Here is a 21,430-nt window from a genome sequence, read left to right on the forward strand (position 1 = left end):
AATTAATTAGACTCCCTTTCATTACTTTGTTTGTCCGCACAATGATTAGATTGACCATACTAATATTTCCCCTTTTCATTTCTATTTTAATGTATATAATAAAATATTTGTTTCATTACTTATTAGCTTGATAAAAAAAATAAAGTTTTGAAATTATGAATAGATGTAATAAATAATATATTTATAAAATGAATATTAAGCTGTAATACGTGTCAGTTTTTGCGAAAGGGAGTGGGCAGCCCCCCGTAGTGGTAGTTTGTCTTTAACTTATACTACTAGTACAAATTCATTTAATTTTTCTTTTTAATGAATGGTTGTTTTCATTATAAAGTCGTTTAGTCAAATATCAATAATCTAAAATAACTAATAATAATTTAATTCAAACATAAACAAAATAAAATAAAATAAAAGGCCTTGTTTTGTTAAGTTTTGAAAAAATATATATACTTAATTTCATTCACTCAAATCTCTTATATATTCCATTAATTAAAATATTTTATTATTATATATTAATACTTATTTTATTCATACTTATATATATTTTTTAGTCCTCGATAAAAGCTTGTTCAATGATGGACTATTTAAGATTTTTATTGATTTAAAAAATATATATATATTTAATAAAAAAAAATAGATTTTTAATTGATTCAGTTATTATAATGTTTTTTTTTTTAATTTTTAATTTAAATTTTATTAAATTAAAAATTAAATATTTTAATTATTGATTAAGATATGATATATGATATATGAATTTTAAATAATAAACTCAAGAACCAAATAAGTTTTGAGGGACTCCATATGAGACAAAAAAAAAAAACCGTCAACATCACATTATTGAATAAAGTTTATTTGATTGTAAGAGAATGGAGAGGATATAATTTAAAACTTTAAATTTTAATTATTTGAAAATAACAAACTTTGTATAATGAAAAAAAAATCTCGGCCATCAGGGTTATTTCAATAATTTAAACAAAATTATGGCATTTTACTCTTTTTCTTCATCATATCCTAGATGAGAATTCGATTTCGCTCTCCTAAAACCGAATTGTCCCGTTTGGGTAGCCGGGAATGGGCACAAATTATATTTGTGTTCCCCGTCCTACTCATATCTTATAAATTATACTTGAACATTATAAATACATTTAAATATATAAAATTATTAATATATTTATTTATTCATTTTATTTTATAAGAGCTTTAAATTTATTTATTTGTAATAATATAATTTTTTAATATATTATATTAAGAAATTTGTTTATATAATATTTTTTTTTTAAAAATGGTATAAACAGTGTTCCATAGGGATTTTCTGAAATTAAATGGGGGCGGGGATGGTGTAAAAAATTTCTGAAATAAAAACGGGACAGATATGATAAATACATTCCCCGTCCCGAACCGCCCCATTGTCATTCCTAAATTCACATCACTCGATTCACTAACCAAAATACTAAAATATTATCTATTTTAAATTATCTATTTTTTATTTTATTTATATATATTAATATTTTTTGAAAATTATCAAAAATAATCACCCTTAAAAAAACAAAATAAAAAAAATTCGTCCACAATTATTATTTATTTCTATCACTTAGGGCTAGTTTGATTAAGCTTATTAAAGCCAACATTTTTTTGAGGTACGTTTGATATGATCTTAACTTATTTAATCGTTAAGCTTGAGTATGTTTGATTCAATTTATAAGCCCAGCTTATTTATTTTTTATAATTATAATATTATTTAATAATTAATATTATATATATTTATTAATTTAATTTTAAATATTAATAAATAATTTAAATTAAAAAATAATATATATTTAAAAATAAATTATATTAATATATTAATATTTATAAATTTTGTTAATATATAATTTTAAATATTAATAAATGACTTAAATTAAAAATTAATATATTTTAAAATAAATAATATGAATAAATAAAGTAATTTGTCATTATATATATTTTTTACATTTCAACTTTTTCATTTCCTACCAAATCTTTCAATAGTCAATTAATTTTTGAGGTCTCTCCCCTTATTTGATACCCTTGTTTGAATTATCATTCATTTCTGTCACATTTGATTCATTTCAATTGTAATAAGTACTTTTTCATAATTAATTAAGATTAAGTTTATTTCTAAAATTATAATTATAAATAAATAAAATTTATATTTTATATTTTATTTAATTATTTATATTATTTTTTATACATATATTATAAATAAAAATATATTTAAATGTATATTTTTTTATTAGAATAATTTTATATAAATATATAAAAGTATTATAAATATATGGAATAGATGAGAGAATAAATAAAATGATTAGAAAGAGATTAAATAGATGAGAGAGAATTAATAAAATAATTAGAAAATAATGAAATAGATGAGAGAGAATGAATAAAAAAATATTTAAGAATGATGAGAAAAAAAAAACGCTGAGATTATAATCTTAGGAGGTAGAGAGAAAATTGAGTTTAAATGCATATCGTATGTTTGATTATAATTTTTTGTCTGAGTTTATTACGCAAAGTTATTGTAACACACCCATATGCAAGCTTGTTATGCAAAGTTATTGTAGCAACTTATTACGCAGACGCTCATACACGACTTATTAACTCCAAATCAAATGAGACATTAATTCTTCAAATAACTCAAATATGAAGAAGCTTCAATAATTTTAAACAATTTGATGTACAAATATATATTAAAAAAATGTGAAAATGTTTATCAACGCCTATGAATATATAATTGCTTAAAATAAATTAAAGAGGGCAAAAGTGTGTTATTAGAATGAAACATAAATTATTTATAAAATTGATTAAAATATTTAAATTTTCTTTTTAAAACAACAAATAAAACAATTTAATTTTTAAGTTATCATTTGTGTGCTAAATTTAAAAATATTAATCATAATCATATTAATTTCCAATAAGGTGATAAGTGAAAAAAATGACTTTAAATTTTTTCTAAAAAGTCATTATTTTCAAATGAAAAACATTTGAATAAAAATTGAAATACTGGATATCTTAATTCAAGAATCTTAATTATATTAATTTTAGGAAAAAAAACTAGCTTAAACCATTTTTCATTAATTAAACCATTTAAATTTATTTCATTCATAAATTTTTTATTATTTTTATATTAATTTTTTTATTTCATTTTTTTTATCAGTTTTTATTTCTCTTAATCCTTAAATTAGCATTTTTTTAAAAATTTTAGCAACTTATTAATTTTGTGTTTTACTTTAATATTTTGGGAAGATTTTTTCTTATTTAATTTAATAGGAACAAAAATGAAATTAATAAATTTTATTTAATTTTTGATTAATTTATAATAATAGTAAGAAATATTATTTTGTTTAATATTTGATTATTATTATTTTATTGTTTGATGAATAAGTTGTAATTATTATCTAATTTTTAATTATTAATTAATTTATTTTTGTGTTAAAGGATTTTATTGTTGAAATAATAAGTTATTGATATATTCAATTATTAGGAACTAAATATTTTAAAAACAATTTATAATCAATATTAATATAAGAAAAATTATTAATAATAAATATTCATATAAAAATAATAAAAAGTTTATAAAAAATAAAAATAAAATTAATTAATTAATAAAAAAGAAAAAAATATATATTAATATTTAATTAATAAATATATAATGAGTTAGTTATATAATGTATTTACGTTTACATGAATTATTTTCTTAATTTTAAATTTAAATTTAAATTTGTGTAATGAAATAAAAGTATAAATACTGGCATGTCAGTGTCGGTGGTGCTGCCATTTGCACACACCCCTAAAGACCTGTTTGGCATAGATATATAAAATTAATTGAAAATAAAAGAATATATCTACTCATAATAATATGATTATAAATGGGAAAGGGACTTATTTATATAAGATGCCAAATGAGTGCCAATATTTTAAGACATTTATTTAAGCTTAAAAACTTTTTATGCTAAAAATGAAGGTTTGTTTGCTTTATTCAGTCAAACACTACTAAATGAGTGTGTCCAATTCTCACTTTTCTTTAATAAAAATGGTACCTTTATCAAACCCCAAACTTTGTGCTTATTTTTCACTTTCTCACTTCCCCACCAAACAAAAGCCACCTTATGTAATAATTATATCTTAAAATTATTTTAATTTAAAACGGTATTAATGATAAAATTACACTGTAAACAACGGAAAAAATTAGCGAAAGCAATTCAACTAATCAACGTGGCATGTCATGTGGGTAGAAGAGAGAAAATCTTAAAAATGTCCCGAAACGGGTATTTCAGAAAAAAAAAAATTTAGTCCCGAAATGACCGTTTCGGGACCCAAAATGAGCCTTTCAATATTCGAAATGAGTGTTTTCGGAATGTGGTGACAACTTGAAAGAACACGTTGGATTCGTGGACTTCCTTTTGTTAATTTTTTCGTTGAGTTTAACCTTCCTCTTAAGCTATATATATATATTATTCTCATTACATTAGTAACCAGGAGTTTCAATTTGTTTAAATAAAAAATTATAACTCATCTAGTCTTCTTAATTATTTTTTTATCATTATCTATTAAAAATATGAAATTGGTCTTAAGCAATATATTTGTTATCCCAAACAAGACTTTTATAAAAGTACTATTTGGTTTGTGGGGGCGATCAGTAACTATTGATCAACAGATGCAGTTTCAGACTTTAGTATCATTTATTTTCTTTTTATTTTCTTTTTATTTTTTTTAATATTTAATTTAAAACTAAACCTGAAAACCTCAGGAAGCATTTACAACAACTTTAATGATTATAATATTTTGATATAAAATAACTCCTGAAAATCAAGATTTGTCTACATAATTAAATAATCTGATTTGATCTAAATTACTTAAAATCATTTTCATTTATAAATTTTATTTAAAATAGTTAAAGTTCAAGTTTTCTTAAAATATAATTGTTCAAATTGAGAGTAGTCCAATTTGTATGAATTTGTTTTAAATGAATTTTAGTTATAGATTATTATATTATATATATATATATAATTAAATATACAAATAAATATGAAACAAATAACACTAAAAAAATTAATTGTATAATTTTATTTATTTAAATAAATAAATTTTATTCATAAATTTATAAAATATAAATTCACTTTGCTTTTTGTAAACTCATATAAAATATAAAATTAAAATAATTTTCAAACTCCTAACATCTTAATTTAATATGGTAAATTTAAAATTATATGATTTTTTTTTTTAAATTTTACTAGTTAACATTGAATGGATTTAGAGAATTTTCCTTTTTATTCATTTGTTTTTTCACATACTTTTGACTTTTACTTTTTTTGTGCTTATTATTAACTTTGACCATCAATAGTAACATTCATTAAAAGGAACTTTTATCCTTATCTTATTATTATACAAAACATACACAACTAATGAACAGGTTTTGTATTGGAAAAGGCCCAATAAAGTCCATTTTATTGGGCTACAAGGAAAGAAAAGCCCAATTATTATTTCAACTCAATGACCAACAATTCTACTATCCAAAATTTGGATCCAAATCTACTAGATGTATGGCATTGGATCTGTACATTATGATTTTGTAAAGATAAATAATGTTTATCCAGGAAATGAAGTTGGGAGAATTTAAAAAAAAAAAAATAGGATCAGAATGAATTATTTAAAAAAAATATATGAATGAAAATGGTAGATTAAAAAAAATAAAAATAAAATAGTGAATTAAATTTAGAAAATAAAAAATTAAGGTTATATCACTTTTTCTTTTTCAAATTAAGACCACCACATTTTTTACTTAGATCCGCCCGTGTATGTGACAATTGATTATGTAGCCAAGAATACTACATAGTATAATGTTATTTTATTTTGATAATAATAATTAGATTTCAATCTAATATCTTACAAACTGAAAATAAAATTAGTGTACAATGTCATTTAAATCAACTTATATAAATGGAAAGAAGTTAATAAAACGGTTGATTGGAATTGAATGACTAAATAAACGTGAATATTGGGACAACGCTAAATAACCATTCTTCAAATTTTAATATTCAGGTCATGTAATTATATTATTTGAATAATAAGTTTCAATAAAACTAATATAATAATACTTTTAAAAAAGAAAAAAGAAAAAAGTGTGACAAATAAGATTTACTTATTTTGCTGTCTCGTATTCATCAGAAACCGTGTGTCTTGAATCCTGTGAATCCCGACACCACCTCCAAATTTCATAAATATCTCAATTAAATATAATAAGTTCAATGCATTTTGACTAGAATAATGCAAATAAAAATTTATGTATAACAAAATAATTATAAAAAGAATTGAATTAGATAGATTTATTTAGGCATGTTTCAAAATTCCTTTTATACCCTTCTTCTTCCTCCGTACCCCGTCCTTTACTCCTTCTTCCAGATTCTCTCAAGCTGCAAAGAAGACTAATTGGCTGTTAGTTTCTCATTTTGTTGTATATAAAGGTGCTAGCCAGTGTCCACCGCCACATTTATACGGCGAATTTTCCGATCATTCAGAGTCTCCGACCGATCAAGAAGATTCTTCGTTCATCTCAGATCCAGCTGTCTATTTTTTCCATTTCTCTCTCTGCCGACCGACCGACGGAGATTTAGGCTTTAATTTCTCAATTAGATTTTGACGAAATCGGACAATTCTCCGTTTCTTTCTCTCGTCAAACTCCACAGATCTAGAATCTCTGCCGCCCGCGCCTCTATTTCCTGGTAAACTTGCTACTCTCAATGTGTTATGATTCATTTTTAATGCTATTTTGTTCTACACTAGTTGGATTTTGATATGTTAGTGGAGATCTAGATGAGATTTTGACATTCTTGAAAATGATAGAATCTTATTGTTCTACACAGACCTCGTTCATGATTATACAGATCGTAGTTGATTTGATCTATTTTTTCACAATCGGTGGCGACGATGCTTTAGTTGAGATTGAATTCTTCCTCCTGAGTCGCGAATATCGCTGATCATCGGATTTCATTATTAACAAGTAACAACGAAAACCTAATTTGTTCGATTTTTCTCCACAGATTCTCTCAATCCAACTATGGCTCTCCGGAAGGCTATAGGTGCCGTGAAGGATCAGACTAGCATCGGAATTGCGAAAGTTTCTAGCAACATAGCGCCGGAGCTGGAAGTTGCGATCGTGAAGGCAATGAGCCATGACGACGAGCCGACGCCGGAGAAGTACATCCGTGAAATCCTCCACCTATCGGCATACTCCCGCGGCCACGTGAGCGTCTGCGTCTCCACGATCTCGAAGCGGCTTGGGAAAACCCGTGACTGGATCGTGGCCATCAAGTGTTTGATGCTTATCCAGCGCCTCATGTCGGACGGGGATCCGGTTTTCCAACAAGAGATGATGTACGCAACTCGCAGAGGTACTCGTTTGCTTAACATGTCTGATTTCCGAGATGAAGCACACTCAAATTCGTGGGATCATTCCGCATTTGTAAAGACCTTCGCGTTGTACTTGGATCAAAAACTGGAGCTGATGTGTTTCGAGAGGAAGGTACACGGGACAGGGGGAGAGATTGAAAAGTATGGGTCAAGAGAAGAGCGATGGAGATCACCTCCAAACAGACACAACGATTACGATTACAACGAATCCAGAGATGAACCGGGATACGATAACAGTGGAATGAGACGATCTAGATCATCAGGTGATGTGAGGGAGGGCTCTAGAGATGAGAGAAAGGTAGTGACTCCACTGAGGGAGATGACACCAGAGAGAATATTAGGAAGAATGAGTCACCTTCAACGATTGTTAGAGCGGTTCCTGGCTTCAAAACCATCAAACATAGCAAAAAACAGCAGGATGGTGTTAGTTGCTTTATACCCTATGGTTAAAGAAAGCTTCAAGCTCTACGCAGACATTTGCGAGGTTCTAACTGTATTACTTGATCGATTCTTCGACATGGAGTACTCAGATTGCGTCAAGACAGTTGATGCCTACGTAAGCGCTGCCAAACAGATAGACGAGCTGATTTCCTTCTACAATTGGTGTAAAGACATAGGGCTTGCAAGATCATCAGAATACCCAGAAGTGCAGAAGATAACCAGCAAGCTTCTGGAAACATTGGAAGAGTTTGTGAGAGACAGGGCTAAAGGTACAAGGAGTAGCCCGAAAAGGAAACCAGAGCTGCCACCTCCTGAAGAAGAGGCGCCGGTGCCTGACATGAACGAAATTAAAGCACTCCCAGCTCCTGAAAACTACTCTCGTCCACCCCCACCTGAACCTGTGCCACCAGCGAAGCCCCAAAAGCAACAGGAAACAGGGGATTTGGTTGATTTAAGGGCGGATTCAATAACAGGCGACGAGCAAGGTAATAAATTGGCAATAGCTTTGTTTGCAGGGCCAGCCGGTAACAACAACAATAATGGAACATGGGAGGCGTTTCCATCTAATGGAGAATCTGAGGTGACGTCAGCATGGCAGAATCCAGCGGCCGAACAAGGAAAAGCGGATTGGGAATTAGCTCTGGTGGAGACAACAAGTAATCTATCACTGCAGAAGGCAGCAATGGGAGGCGGGCTTGATCCATTGTTGTTGAATGGAATGTATGATCAGGGAATGGTGAGGCAATATAACAGCAGTGCACAGTCGAGCGGTGGCAGTGCTAGTAGCGTGGCAATGCCGGGAACAGGGAAGAACAGTACGCCTGTGCTGGCCCTTCCTGCTCCGGACGGAACAGGACAGACAACGGTGGTGGTGGGACAGGATCCATTTGCAGCTTCACTTAATTTTCTGCCTCCTTCGTATGTTCAGATGTCGGATATGGAGAAGAAACAGCAGATGCTTGCTCAGGAACAGATGGTATGGAATCAATATGCTAGAGAAGGAATGCAAGGGCAGACGAGTTTGAACAAGGCCGGAGGTCCCGGATACTATGGCCCTGGTGTCGGTGGTGTTCCGCCCATGATGCCTTACGGAATGCCGCCAGGAAATGGTGGGATGGGAATGCCGCCAGCCGGGTACTATTATTCAAACCCTTACTGATTATTATTGTTGTTGTTATCATTTTGCTATATAATAAATAGTGTGTTGGTTGCGGGGGTATCATCTACTGTATTTTGAATGTGTTGTTATAAATATGGGTTTCATTTCCATATGATGTTGGTTTATGACGATTGTGGGAATGGAGGACGGACTGACCGACTGAATGAATGGATTTGTTAGCCATTTTACATTACTTACTGGAAATGATATTATCATTGTTAATAATTATATGAGCTATACTGTATGTTGTTTTGTATTATTTATTTTGAGTGATAGATTTTGTGTTGCATATATATATATATATATAATTTTTAAGATCTAATAATGGCTTTTGGTTTGTAATGCTAATAAAAACGGTACTTACTATCACATCTCTTCCTGATTGAGAGATCCTGTCCATATGTCCTATTTTTTTATTGATCACATTTGTAATTATACCTATCAATCAAACCAAACGTCCCGTCGAAGTTGTATTCTTTAAGTCTTATTTATGGCAATTATGGGCCTTTCTTTTTTTATCTATTTTAAAATTTAAAACAAAATCAAATTTTCAATTAAAAAGGGAACCACATGTGTCACCATATCAACTAATTGAAAAAAAAATAAAAGGGAAAAGAGAAAATATTTATTATTTAGTCACCATATCAACTAATTGAAAAAAAATAAAAGGGGAAGAGAGAAAATATTTATTATTTATTTTTTTCCATATTAGATTGCCAGCCCCATGTCATCCATATTAAATTCTGTCCCCCAAATCATTTATCATACTAAAATACTTTTTATTTAAAATTATTATTTTTTATTTTATTTATATATATAAATATCTTTTAAGATTTTTCATAAAAAAAAATAAAAAAATAAAATAATAATCACCTATTCAATATCAGTTTAAAAAAAAGTTCACAATCCATGCAGTAATTTTGTGAATATATATATAAACCTTAAATTTTAATTAATTATTTAAATGAGTGAAAATAATATTGATTTGAAGGGAGAATGTGATATCATAACGTGGGATGTCTGCTAGAGTTTTATTTTTTATGTTAAAATTTGTTTACATTGATTTTAATTAATTAAAAAAAAAATTATGAATTTAAATAATAAAAAGTAAAATAATAAATAAGTTATTGATTTTAGATGTAAATATCTCACTGATATTAAAATGTAAGAGGAGGGGTATTGTAGTAATTGACTTACAATTCATGAGATCTGTAGTCTGCTGTAATGTTAGTTAATTATTGATGAAGGAATTATTGTAGAAACCGCTTTCTTTTCTTTTCTTTCTTCCATTATAGTTGGTTGGGGAGTGGAGTGGAGCAACAGTATAGTTAGATCGACATTTCAACAAACAAACACCTCATCTTCATCTTCATCTTTATATATAGCTGCTGCAAAAGGGGACGACGACGAGGAGTGTTACATACATGACCATGGGCTCGTATGAGAAACTTTCAAGCCGAATACTGCAAACCGATGTTCCAGTTATGGTTAAGGTACGATTCGTAATATTCAATCATCTCCTCCGATCAGATCAGGTTAAGTCTCTAAGTATCTGTGCTCAACATCAACTTTGATTATCCAACACTACTGTTTTTGTTTTGATTTTGCAGTTAGCTGAGCTCAGTAAGACCGTTAAAGATGCGATGCCTCTTGGCCAGGTTTAATTAATTACTTTCTTCTTCTTCTTAATTGCTGCTTCAAATCACTCTTTCCATTATAGCTAGTTTCTTTTCAAATCTCTCTCTCAGGGTGCAGTTTACTGGCAACCACCTGAGCAAGCCTTGGAGAATGTTAAACAATTGGCATTCGAGTCATCAACGAGTCGATACGGTACTCATGAAGGTCTTCCCGAGTTAATACATGCATTAAATAACAAGGTAATCAATCTCATTCACATTATTTCATCTTATAATAATAATAATAATCTATATATGAATTCTGCAGATTCAAGAGGAAAACAAGCTTTCTAAATCCTTGGTCATGGTTACAGCTGGATCAAACCAGGTATAATTATAAATGTTTCTTCAAAATCCTTCATCTCTTCTGTTTGCATTGCTCAAATTCATATTTGACAGGGATTCTTGAATCTGGTTCTTGCATTATGTGATGTAAATGACTCCGTGGTCTTATTTGCACCATACTTCTTTAACGCCTATATGACATTCAATATGACTGCCATCAACACCATACTTGTCGGTCCCTCTCATTCTGCAACCCTTCTTCCAGATATAGGTAGTTAATATTTCCACATCTTTCTTTTATCTCTTAACTATTAATCTAATCAATTATAACCTTAATAGAATGGTTAGAGAAGACTCTAGCAACCACCAAACCGGTCCCCAAGCTCGTCTCCATCGTCAATCCAGGGAACCCGTCAGGCGTCTGCATCCCGCAAACTCTACTCAACAGAATCTCGGAGATCTGCGAGAAAGCCGAGACTTGGCTTGTTGTAGACAATGCATATGAATACTTCGTATATGGAGGTTTCCAGCATTCGTGCGTTGAAGGTAACCATGTTATCAATCTCTTCTCCTTCTCCAAAGCCTACGGCATGATGGGATGGAGAGTAGGTTACATAGCTTACTCATCTGAGGCAGAAGGACTCAGAACACAGCTACTCAAGACGCAAGACAACGTAGCAATTTGCGCTTCTATCATGTCGCAGAAAATCGCGCTCCTCTGTTTGAAAGCTGGACGAGAATGGGTGAGTCGCCGAGTCGAAATCCTGTGTAGAAACAAGAATCTGGTGATCGACGCTCTGTCGGGTCTCGGAAAGGATGCGGTGAAAGGCGGAGAGGGGGCGATTTTCTTGTGGGTGAAACTGCCGGAAAACTGTTCGGAGGACTTTGAAGTTGTTTGCTGGTTTGCTAAGAGACACGGTTTGTTGCTCCTACCCGGAAGTGCTTGCGGCGTAAAAGGTTGTGTAAGGATAACGTATGGAATGTTGACAGAAGATGACTGTGTTCATGCTGCAACAAGACTCAAGAAAGGAGTTGAGGAACTACTCAGAGATGGCATCCATGCCCCTTGTTCTTGACTAAAGGTCAATTTTTCATGTGTTTCTTTTCATTAATTTATGCCATTACAAGTAACTTGTACCAAGATTCAGGTTTGATTGTAAAATCAAACCCACCCTGATTTGAATGGGGTTATCGAACTGTGGCGAGTTGTGCTAGCCATTCTGAATTAGGTTAGACCTTGTATCGGAATCTAATATATTGATTTATCCTTTATCATAACTAAAAGGTAACTTCAAGAAAGCATGCAAATGTGAGTAAGTAAGTCCTAGAAATTAGGAATTAAACTAAACTTATGATATAGAAATTGCGAGGAACAATTTGAAAGGTTACAACTTACAACGACAACAGAAAAATGAAAAAAAGAAGCAAATTCCAGATTAACTTAATGTTATGGAACTTGCAAATGGAGTGACCAGAACGGCGATTTTACCAGTTACTGGTTTCAAACTGGCCATATTCTCTAGACACTCCCACTTCTCCTTCCTTTGCTCTTCTTCCAAACTTATCTTCTCTTGTTCATCTCTGAAATGGGCTTCGCAGTCCATGAATAGTGCGTCGTCCATTTCAATGAACATCTTTCTCAGACTCAGTGTAAAGTTGTGAACCGATTCGTTCCAATGATCTTTAGTGTTTCTCTCCAGAAAAGGGAATATGATTGGCAAGATTACGTGTCGATTGTGTGCAATCAGGTTCAGAATTTGATCGTTGTTCCAGAAGAAAAGAGCTCTTTCCGCCACCTAAATCATCATACAAAATGTCACTGGTAAGGTCTAAATACTAAATAGGAGGAGTGTAGGTAATTGAAATATTGACAAAAAGTACCTGAAAATGGCAACTGTTAATGCAGCAACCAATCCTCCAGAACAATGGGGCCATTACCTTTTGAAACTCTCCCATACTAATAACTTCCAAAATTTCTTCAATCTCACCCAAGAACAAAACCTCCTTCTGGCTATTTGTAATCGGCCAGTGTTTCAACAATCCCCTTATCACAATGCTCGCCAGCTTCGGTTCCTTTTCAATGAACTGCGAAACACAATAAGACAACTGTTGAAAGTAGATCCCTAGAGATTTCGGCTTATGCAAAGGAATCAATGCTCTAGATAAAAACATCTTGTGTTCCTCCTTTAAAGGCACTGCGAATCCACTTATCACACTCCCGAAAATCTCAAGAAGTTCTGGAATCCCATAATGCCTCTCTGTCTCAAAGACGAAACGATAGAACACATTGCTCATACTCTTCCTGATGAAAGGCCTGTGGACCATGAACTTCCCGTAAAGTCTGTGGAGTATTGTTTTTAAGCACTCTCTCTCTCTTAGATCCTCGGAATCGAAAAGGTCGAGCAGTTTGGAGATGAAGGAATGATTCAAATACTTCTTAGCAACCTTTGCTTCTAGAGAAGGCGAAGTAACGAACTTTAACAAAAGCTCATAAACCAATTGTAAATGGGACCAAGCAGGATCAAACATGGGTTCATCATCGTCGACCTCATTGCCCCTTGAGGAGGAGGTAGAGCGAAGGTTGGGAGGGAATGCCCTAAAGAGATTATTTGCACACATTTTACACAACGACATGATTGCTTGCTCTGTGAATTTATTAGGAGGAGTGGAAGCAACGAAATCAACTAGATCTATGAGAGTTGCACGTTTTAGTTCTTTCTCTTGTATGCATTTGGTTGGATCATTGAAATCAAAAACTATAGAACAGAAGCTTAGCTTACTGATGAGAAGATTGTTTCTTTCCGAACTGGGCACATCTTTAAATGATAACAGAGGCTCAACTCCGGCGACGACGCTGGATGGGAAGACAGTACCACTTGGTGTCCGTTTCACTGCATTTGCTGCTGCTGCCGCCGTTCGCGACGAAAACACCGTACCACTCGTGGTTCGCTGCAAATTGGAAGCAGCCTGGCCGCCGCGAGAAGACGAAATCTGGTTGGTTTCTCTTCTGGGTGAACCAATTGAGTCGGCTTTTGACGATTTCCCAGGGATTTTGCTCAGAAATTGTTTCAACATTTCGAACAATGCGGTTTCTTCTTTCAAATTGTAACTCCCAAAACCCTAGAGCCCTGTCATCATTTCCGGTGAGATTCAAATATCTGATGGCGATTTCTCCGGATCATCAAATGCAAGCATATTAATTATTCCTTGAATGCGCTGAGATTCGATGTCCTGATGTCCTGTTAGCCGAGACCAGATCTGAAACTAGTGCATAAAAACAACAACAACAACAATAATATCCTGGAAGATGAATGACGAAAGAAATCGTCCCATTCATCAGAAAATTGAACCCGCCCGACCGCACTCAATCCAGATGAAAGCGGCTTCCTTAGATTATTTCGGAAGACCAGAAGAAGAAGAAGGAAAAAACTCAAAGGAACCTAGAGAGAGAGAGAATGAGAAAAGGAGCAATAATAATAATGATAGAGGTGTATAGATAGATAGAGAGAGAAAGAGGTGGTGGGCCGGCATCGGAGCTAACGAAAGTGGTATAGATCTGAATATATATATATATATCATCTTCTCCAATTGATCATCATCATATATTATAAATATTATTATTATTGTAGCCGTTGTCAATATTCATTTATTATCTACGCAGATCATCTCTCCTTGAATAATTTCGCCGATCAATATTCAGAGATTTTTCCTCGATCGTTGTTTCCGGTGGTGCAGTTCATTTCTGATGAAAATCAATAATTAATAAATAAAATACTAAATTAAGGAAAATATAAAACATATAATAACTTAGAAATTAAGGGATGGCAGGGAAAATAGCGGGGCCCAGCAGTAGTAGTAGTTTTGAAGAAGGAAAAGGAGAAGATAGAAATTATTGTAGGGACCTACACAGAGGAGTAAAACTTGGAACTAGGGGAGATGTAATTAAACCGTCTCTTCTTCTCCTTCAATCCAGCCAGCCAGCCATATGATTAGGTTTTCGAATCATCTGATCAAATAGTTTCTTTCTTTCGCTCACTCGTCTTCACCGATTATATCATGTAAGTTTGGACTCTGCGGATAGTGACCTTCTCAGATCTCTCTCTCTTTCACATGATAAACAGACATTTGTCGCTCTGTTTCTCTACAATTTTCTATATGTAGATAATATTCGTCTGGTCTGGCTTCTCTTTGTATTCGATGTTGACGGGACTAATCGAGCTTACGTTGCTACAAGTCTTCCTTCGTAAGTATTTACTAATTAATTCCATTAACAATGTGTAATTATTTTATTTAGTCTTCGTTCTCATGTAGTGATGTGGTTTTGTCGCAATTGGATGGTTAGAATCTGTTCGGTTTATTAACAGGATCTGAACCTGGATACAAAATGTTTCCAAATGATTCCAATTGCCTTAATTATATGTTAATGCATCTATATCTGGATGACCTTTCTGTACCAACCTTTTTCATTCTATCATTTTACATGTGTTCCCCCATGATCCTATTTGGTTTAACTGGACTTTTCATCACCTTAATATGGCAGCAGCTACTTCTCCTATATTATGTAAGAAGATCAAACATTCCTGGTTAAGAATTTGATAGACAAAGTGAAGCAGGTGTCGTTTGTGCCCATTTTGAACAGACTGTTAAATGAAATTGAAACAATGAGAGCAGGAAGGAACATCTTCCTTAAACCACAATGCTGCGGTTATTCTTCTTCTGCTTTGGGTGAAAGTAAAAGGTAAAATTTGCAAGTATATTTATTTTCCCATTTCAGAGTAGCAGCTAGATCAGGTAAAATCCCAATTCATACTTCAAAACTAGTAAAAATTAGAAAGGAAAACCATTTATATGTATTTTCCTTGTTCCAAGCTTTGTATATTAATGTTGTGTGATAGTAGCTGCATGTGGTAGACCATCATAAGCAGATCTAGGTTAGTTTGTATTGTATATTTCTTTTGCAGATTGGAACTTTAAAAAGGAACAATAGAAATGATTATAAGCTTTTTTTTTTTATCTTCATCAAAATAACCTGACAAAGTTCATAGGAGCTTGCATGTATGTGGTCCTCCTACCTACCAATCATATTCAATATTGGTTGCGATATCTCATTAAGAACTAAGAAAAATTAACAAAACATAATCGCAGAATCCACAAGCCCATGAAGGAAAGAGAGAGATGACCACGAGCCTCAGCAAAATGAACAGACATAGCATCATCAAACAATGCACACGAACCAGTTCTTAAACAGGTGAACATCTTTCTTTCTTTCTTTCTTTCTTTAATAACCCATCTCAACATTCATGAGTATGGTTAGATGGAACAAGTAACATTCAAGATCTTTTTATAATAACAATAATGGAGCAATAAACATAGTGGGTTTAGTCATTTCTTAGATATCACTCAGCTTGTTGTCAGAGTTCTGAGGAGAGTTATTGCCATTTATCTCCAAGGCCTCCTTTTCTTCTTCAATGTAGATTTCCTCTGATCGGCATTCGCAGCTGCAAAATGCTTTCTCCCCTCTGCAAGACATCATCATCATCTTCAGTAAGAAATCCTCTTTTTATTTATATAGGGATAGATAGATAGATAGATTAATAAAAAAAGAAGAAAACAGACCTGTACATATAAATGTCCTCACCCTCCAGCTTCTTTTGGCAAGTGTAGCAGAAACTCAAGAAGTCATTTGGTAAAGTATGGTTTTGGGAGAATTGTAAAATACAGTCATTGAAAATATGTGTTACTTTGGGGTTGGGACCGTTTTTTCTTGTAACACAAGTATAATCCTCAGAGAGCTGAATCTCGCTAAGTTGAAGGACATTAATAGAGTTATCAGGTAATGATGATGATGATGATGTTTTAGAACTTTGGAGGTGAGAGGAGTCTCTTATTATCCTCCTAGACTGAAGGACCATTGAGTGCTGCTGATTGGCACAATCATCATCATTATCTTGGAGGGAATGTATGATGCTTAGGCCTACTTTGTTGGAATAATCCTCCCATGTCTTGTGATTTTGATGTTGAACTTGATTAGATGATGATGATGATGATGATGATGGTTTCGATGGTGATGATGATGTAAAGAAGTTGAGGAGAAGAGGTTTGAAATCCAATGGGAAAGTTGGGCTTGTTAGTGAATGGTGAGATTCAGAATTGAAAGCTGTTGTTACAAAGGTGAAGAAATAAGATTCTGGTTTGATGAGAGCCATATTGAGTAGGGCTTTCCGATTTGAAGTGCTTCTCTTCCTCATGAGCATGATGATTCTATTCTAGAAAATGAATAAAAAAAACCCAGATTTGAATTGGATTTGCAACCATGGTTTGAGAAATGAAGATTGGCTTACCTCGTCCTCCTGTTGCTGCTGCTGGTGTTTTCTGATTGAGAGAGACGATGATGGATGGATGGATGAATGGTGATCTCTCAGTCTCTTATATATAGTGTGTGAAACTTGGGCACTACTCCTGTTGCCTTTGTACATGCATCAAAATCAGAGAAGAAAGAAAGAAATAAATAAAAGGGAAAGAGGCTGCTTCTCAAATACTCATCTTTTCTTTCTCTTTCTATATGAGGCAGGCCAAGCCAGGCACAGTAGTTTGTGGTCATATATTGGTCTTCACACGTTTTCTGCTTCCCCAGTCCCTTCTGTAAAACTCTGAAACAAACCAATCCCAAACTTATTTTACCATTATTATAAATTATTTTAACCTTTTTATTTGTTATTTTGATATTTGTTTTCTTCTAGAAAAATCCAATATTGTTTTATATTAATGCTAATGATGACTAGCTATACAAGTTCTCATTATCACAAAATCTAGTTTGAAAATCATTTTTATTAATATATATATATCTAAAATAAAATATTTATATTATAGTAAGATAATGGCTAAAAACAGAACAATATAATCAAATCCAAACAAAACCAAATGTTAATAATTTATAATATTTTTACAAACAATATCCAAATTATTCCTATTCTTTAAACCCTCAAATAACTTTAAGAAAAACTTCTACACAAATAATTCTATATCAACAAGGCTTTGTATTACTAAAATTATCATATTTCTATAATATTATTTAAATTATTAAGTTAAATACAAGAATTATATTTTCTTTTAAAAATATTAAATAGTATATCTTTTGATAATTTATTTATGTAAATAATTCATTTTCGCATTCTTTACTTTCTTAAGTTAGATTGCTATAAGCTTTTTTTGAAAAAGAATGCGTTAAAGTTTTCAATTTATACTTTCGCGAAAAATGCGGATTTTTTTTTAATTCATACGTTAAAGTTTTTTCTTACGAGGAAAATACGGAAAAGTTTTTATTTTATACTTAAACATTTTTCATTTATGAAAAATAAGCTAAATGTTTTTAGTCTATACGTTAAAGTTTTTCTTTTTTACGAAAAACACGGTAATTTTTTTTATTTTATACGTTAAAGTTTTTATTTTGACGAAAAGCACACTAAATTTTTTTATTCTATAAGGTAAAGTTTTTCTTTTGACGAAAAACACGCTAATATTTTTTATTCTATACGTTAAAGTTTTCATTTCGCGAGAAATACGCTAAAAGTTTATAATTTTCATAAATGATGATCTAGTAGGTATATTTACATATTTCATTGTGTTTCCAAACAAAAACTTTAATAAAATGGAAAATGACCAAAAGAAGTAATGTTACAATGAATAAAATAAAAAAAAAATGTAAATTTTGTGATAAAAAAATGAAAAATAAAGCAATTTTTAGGCGGGAAAGCATCTAAACGTCCCCCTTTAACTTCCAAGCAGCATTCACAAGTTCTTACTACTCTCTCTATAGCCTCTGCGGCGTCTCTCTCTCTCTCTTTGTCCTTCCACCGTTCTTCTTCTAGGTTTCACCTTTCTTCCTTCCTTCCTTCCTTCCTCCATTTTCATTCACGTATTTCTAGACCAATGGCTAAAGATGGAGACGAAAATGAGACGGTGGAAATCGCTGTGTCGCCATCTGAAGATAGGGAGACGGCTCTGCGTAAGCTCCGTGGACGATGGGAGTTGGCTTCCGTTCTCAATTTTTTTCAGGTAACATTTTGGCACATTGATCACATTTTCATAGATTCATCATTCACGATCAACGTATGGTTATGAATAATTTGAATCAGCGTGCTTGTCTTGCTTGTTGTTAGGTGTTTGAACCGCAGATTGATATGGAAACAACGTTTTCTGCTGAAGAAATCGAGTCGGCTCTTATTGAACCCAACGATTTACTTGCTAAGATTCACAAAACACTTTTGAAGGTATTTGTGTTATGTTTTTCAGAAATGGGGACTTTACTAGATGAGCCCAGAATGACCTAAATAAGTTTGGATAACCGTATTATGTTAGAAAATCGCCATCTTCATCTATATAATCATGTTGTTCACAAATTTTGTGACTTTCAAACTTTTCAATTTCTACAGTTGATAGAACTCAAGGAATCCATGAATTAATGTTTCAGGGAATACCACCTGTGAATAAGACAATGAATCAGGGTGATGCCTGGATAACAGTATTGTGTAAGAAATTAGCCGAGTGGTGGCCGTGGGTAAGTAAAGCTTGATTTTTTGCCTTTTTTGGTATCATATTTCCCCCTTTTTATTACTAATAAAGTTCTTGCTATTTTGGCCTTCATTGCAGGTTGCTGAAGGTGATCTCCCCCTAACTGTAAATAAGGGGTACATCCTACTATAATTGAACTGCATTTCCTCTGATTGATAAGAATTAATTGAATACTGCTTACATATTCTGAATACTTGGTTCTCTTCACTGATAGGGAGGAAGTTTCAAGTTATAAGAAGCTTGATCCTACGATCAGGTTACAAATTCTGAAAGCCCTTTGCGAGATTCGAGCTGATGTATGCATCCAATATCTCTCACGTTCTTTATGTTATCTTTGAGCTAAAATTTGAAAACAGTCAAAGTTGTTGATAAATTCCATTTTGCGTTTCATATATGTTTAAATGATATTCCATTTTTTTTTTTGGCTGGCAGCAACATGATACAGTCCATTTTATAAATGATGCACTAAAAGATGGGACTGAAATTTCTTATTTCCGCAAAGATAAAATAGGAGAGGAAAATGGAACTACATACTGGTACCCTTTTCTGTCTTATTTTATATATCTACAAGTTGAATATATATGATTCTGTAGGTATGTCATAGCTGATTCTCAATATGGTGATAGGTATGATGGAAATGAACACATTGGATTCAGATTATACAAGGAAGTAATGAACTCTGAGTCTAATCGAACGACCAAGGGGAACAGTGCTGTACCACCAGTTGGGATTTGGGAAACACTTGCAACTGACCTGGAGGAATTCCGTAAAGCTGTGGTAAGATCTGGATCAATTGTCACAGAATAATATTTTTTCAGTTACTCACATTTTCTAGTAAATCTTAAACCGTTCACCTTGTTTCTGTTTGGATAAGTAGAATGATTCATCTGATAGTCGAAGCAAGGTGGAGATGGCTGTTTTTGGGACAATTGAAGCTGAAGTTGTTCCTGTCCTTGAGAAACTTGAAAAGGTTAAATATCCAGAATCTTCTTTGGAACACAATGAGATCATTAATTCTAATAGGTTATCTATGGGAGGGATTTCCTTCCCTTTTCTTGATTTAGCAGAAGAAAGAAAGGTTAGCCAAATCGCAGCAGAAACTGCAAGGAATGCTTCTCAAAGGGTTTCATAATCCTAGGAGCACTCGCTCCACTCGTGTCAGTAGGCCTGTCAGCTATACATTTGGTAAGCTCTACGATTGTTTTTTGAACTTCAACGTTTAGGTTCATATCTGCTAAAGCATATGCATTGTAAGACCCCCAGAAAATCTCTATTGAACAAGACTTCTGTCTTTTTCGTACTACTTTTCACCATTTAAATATCGAGCTGATGTTAACACAATTAAACTTTTATCATCGACCCAAAGTCTTGATGAGATATCAATATAGACAAGCAATTTCAGTCGATTGAGCTTCTTCGAAGCAGAGAATGATGCCCTAAGATGCACATCAGGGACATAATTTTAGTTGATTTAGCTTAACAACTGATTTTATCTGTGGATTCATTTTACTGCAGATGATTATGACAAGGCCATAAACGAGGCTATTCAAGTTACCAAGTAAGTTTTATTGATTTTTACTGTTCTAGTCTCTTTGACATTTTTTCCCTTCCCCTAACAGAAACTGGAACTACTACATCATATATGTTTTTTTATGCTTGATTTCGTTGCACAGTGAAAGGGAGGCTTACACTCGAAATCAGAAGGTGAAAAAAGTAACAAACAACGCATCAAATGCAGCATCAGATTTGGAAAACTCAGGCTCTGATATTGACAATGCAAAAGAGAATTGCAAGGATTTCTCTGGTGATGAGAAAAACAATAGAAATTCTTCCTCAAGCCTTTCCGATGAAGAAAATGACAATGGTGGAAACAGGA

General features: G+C 32.4%; 5 protein-coding genes and 1 long non-coding RNA gene across 7 annotated transcripts; 4 read left to right on the forward strand and 2 right to left on the reverse strand.

Annotated features, from left to right (window-relative positions):
• The first annotated feature begins 6,424 nt into the window (after positions 1–6,424).
• LOC124928738 (putative clathrin assembly protein At2g25430) lies at positions 6,425–9,281 on the forward strand. The gene is made up of 2 exons (XM_047468985.1): positions 6,425–6,734; positions 7,053–9,281. Exon 2 carries the CDS (start codon positions 7,070–7,072, stop codon positions 9,020–9,022), a length of 1,953 nt encoding a protein of 650 aa, XP_047324941.1. The 5' UTR covers positions 6,425–6,734; positions 7,053–7,069; the 3' UTR covers positions 9,023–9,281.
• A 1,020-nt stretch (positions 9,282–10,301) lies between these two features.
• On the forward strand, positions 10,302–12,173 carry LOC124932437 (aromatic aminotransferase ISS1-like). The gene is made up of 6 exons (XM_047473064.1): positions 10,302–10,515; positions 10,633–10,680; positions 10,771–10,899; positions 10,967–11,026; positions 11,098–11,254; positions 11,323–12,173. The coding sequence occupies exons 1-6, from the start codon at positions 10,447–10,449 to the stop codon at positions 12,057–12,059; spliced, it is 1,200 nt and encodes a 399-aa protein (XP_047329020.1). The 5' UTR covers positions 10,302–10,446; the 3' UTR covers positions 12,060–12,173.
• A 124-nt stretch (positions 12,174–12,297) lies between these two features.
• Positions 12,298–14,707, reverse strand: LOC124929279 (serine/threonine protein phosphatase 2A 57 kDa regulatory subunit B' kappa isoform-like). Its single transcript, XM_047469603.1, has 2 exons — positions 12,865–14,707; positions 12,298–12,779 (listed from the first exon to the last, which is right to left on the reverse strand). Exons 1-2 carry the CDS (start codon positions 14,056–14,058, stop codon positions 12,420–12,422), a joined length of 1,554 nt encoding a protein of 517 aa, XP_047325559.1. The 5' UTR covers positions 14,059–14,707; the 3' UTR covers positions 12,298–12,419.
• A 156-nt stretch (positions 14,708–14,863) lies between these two features.
• Positions 14,864–16,750, forward strand: LOC124929281. 2 transcript variants are annotated; one of them, XR_007098634.1, is made up of 4 exons: positions 14,867–15,226; positions 15,527–15,721; positions 16,129–16,527; positions 16,648–16,750. It is a non-coding gene; the product is annotated as an uncharacterized LOC124929281 (long non-coding RNA). The 2 variants fall into 2 exon arrangements; XR_007098633.1 differs by lacking the exon at positions 16,648–16,750 and having other exon boundaries at positions 14,864–15,226; positions 15,524–15,721; positions 16,129–16,339.
• Positions 16,373–17,237, reverse strand: LOC124929280 (FCS-Like Zinc finger 10-like). Its single transcript, XM_047469604.1, has 2 exons — positions 16,600–17,237; positions 16,373–16,502 (listed from the first exon to the last, which is right to left on the reverse strand). Exons 1-2 carry the CDS (start codon positions 17,235–17,237, stop codon positions 16,373–16,375), a joined length of 768 nt encoding a protein of 255 aa, XP_047325560.1.
• Positions 17,238–18,775: 1,538 nt separating this feature from the next.
• Positions 18,776–21,344, forward strand: LOC124928773 (DDT domain-containing protein DDR4). The gene is made up of 10 exons (XM_047469021.1): positions 18,776–19,038; positions 19,143–19,253; positions 19,454–19,540; positions 19,633–19,670; positions 19,769–19,850; positions 19,987–20,090; positions 20,181–20,331; positions 20,432–20,524; positions 20,622–20,739; positions 21,070–21,344. Exons 1-10 carry the CDS (start codon positions 18,913–18,915, stop codon positions 21,114–21,116), a joined length of 957 nt encoding a protein of 318 aa, XP_047324977.1. The 5' UTR covers positions 18,776–18,912; the 3' UTR covers positions 21,117–21,344.
• The last annotated feature ends 86 nt before the right edge of the window (positions 21,345–21,430 follow it).

The sequence above is a fragment of the Impatiens glandulifera genome, chromosome 3 (assembly GCF_907164915.1).
Source record: "Impatiens glandulifera chromosome 3, dImpGla2.1, whole genome shotgun sequence".
NCBI classification, from domain to species: domain Eukaryota; kingdom Viridiplantae; phylum Streptophyta; class Magnoliopsida; order Ericales; family Balsaminaceae; genus Impatiens; species Impatiens glandulifera.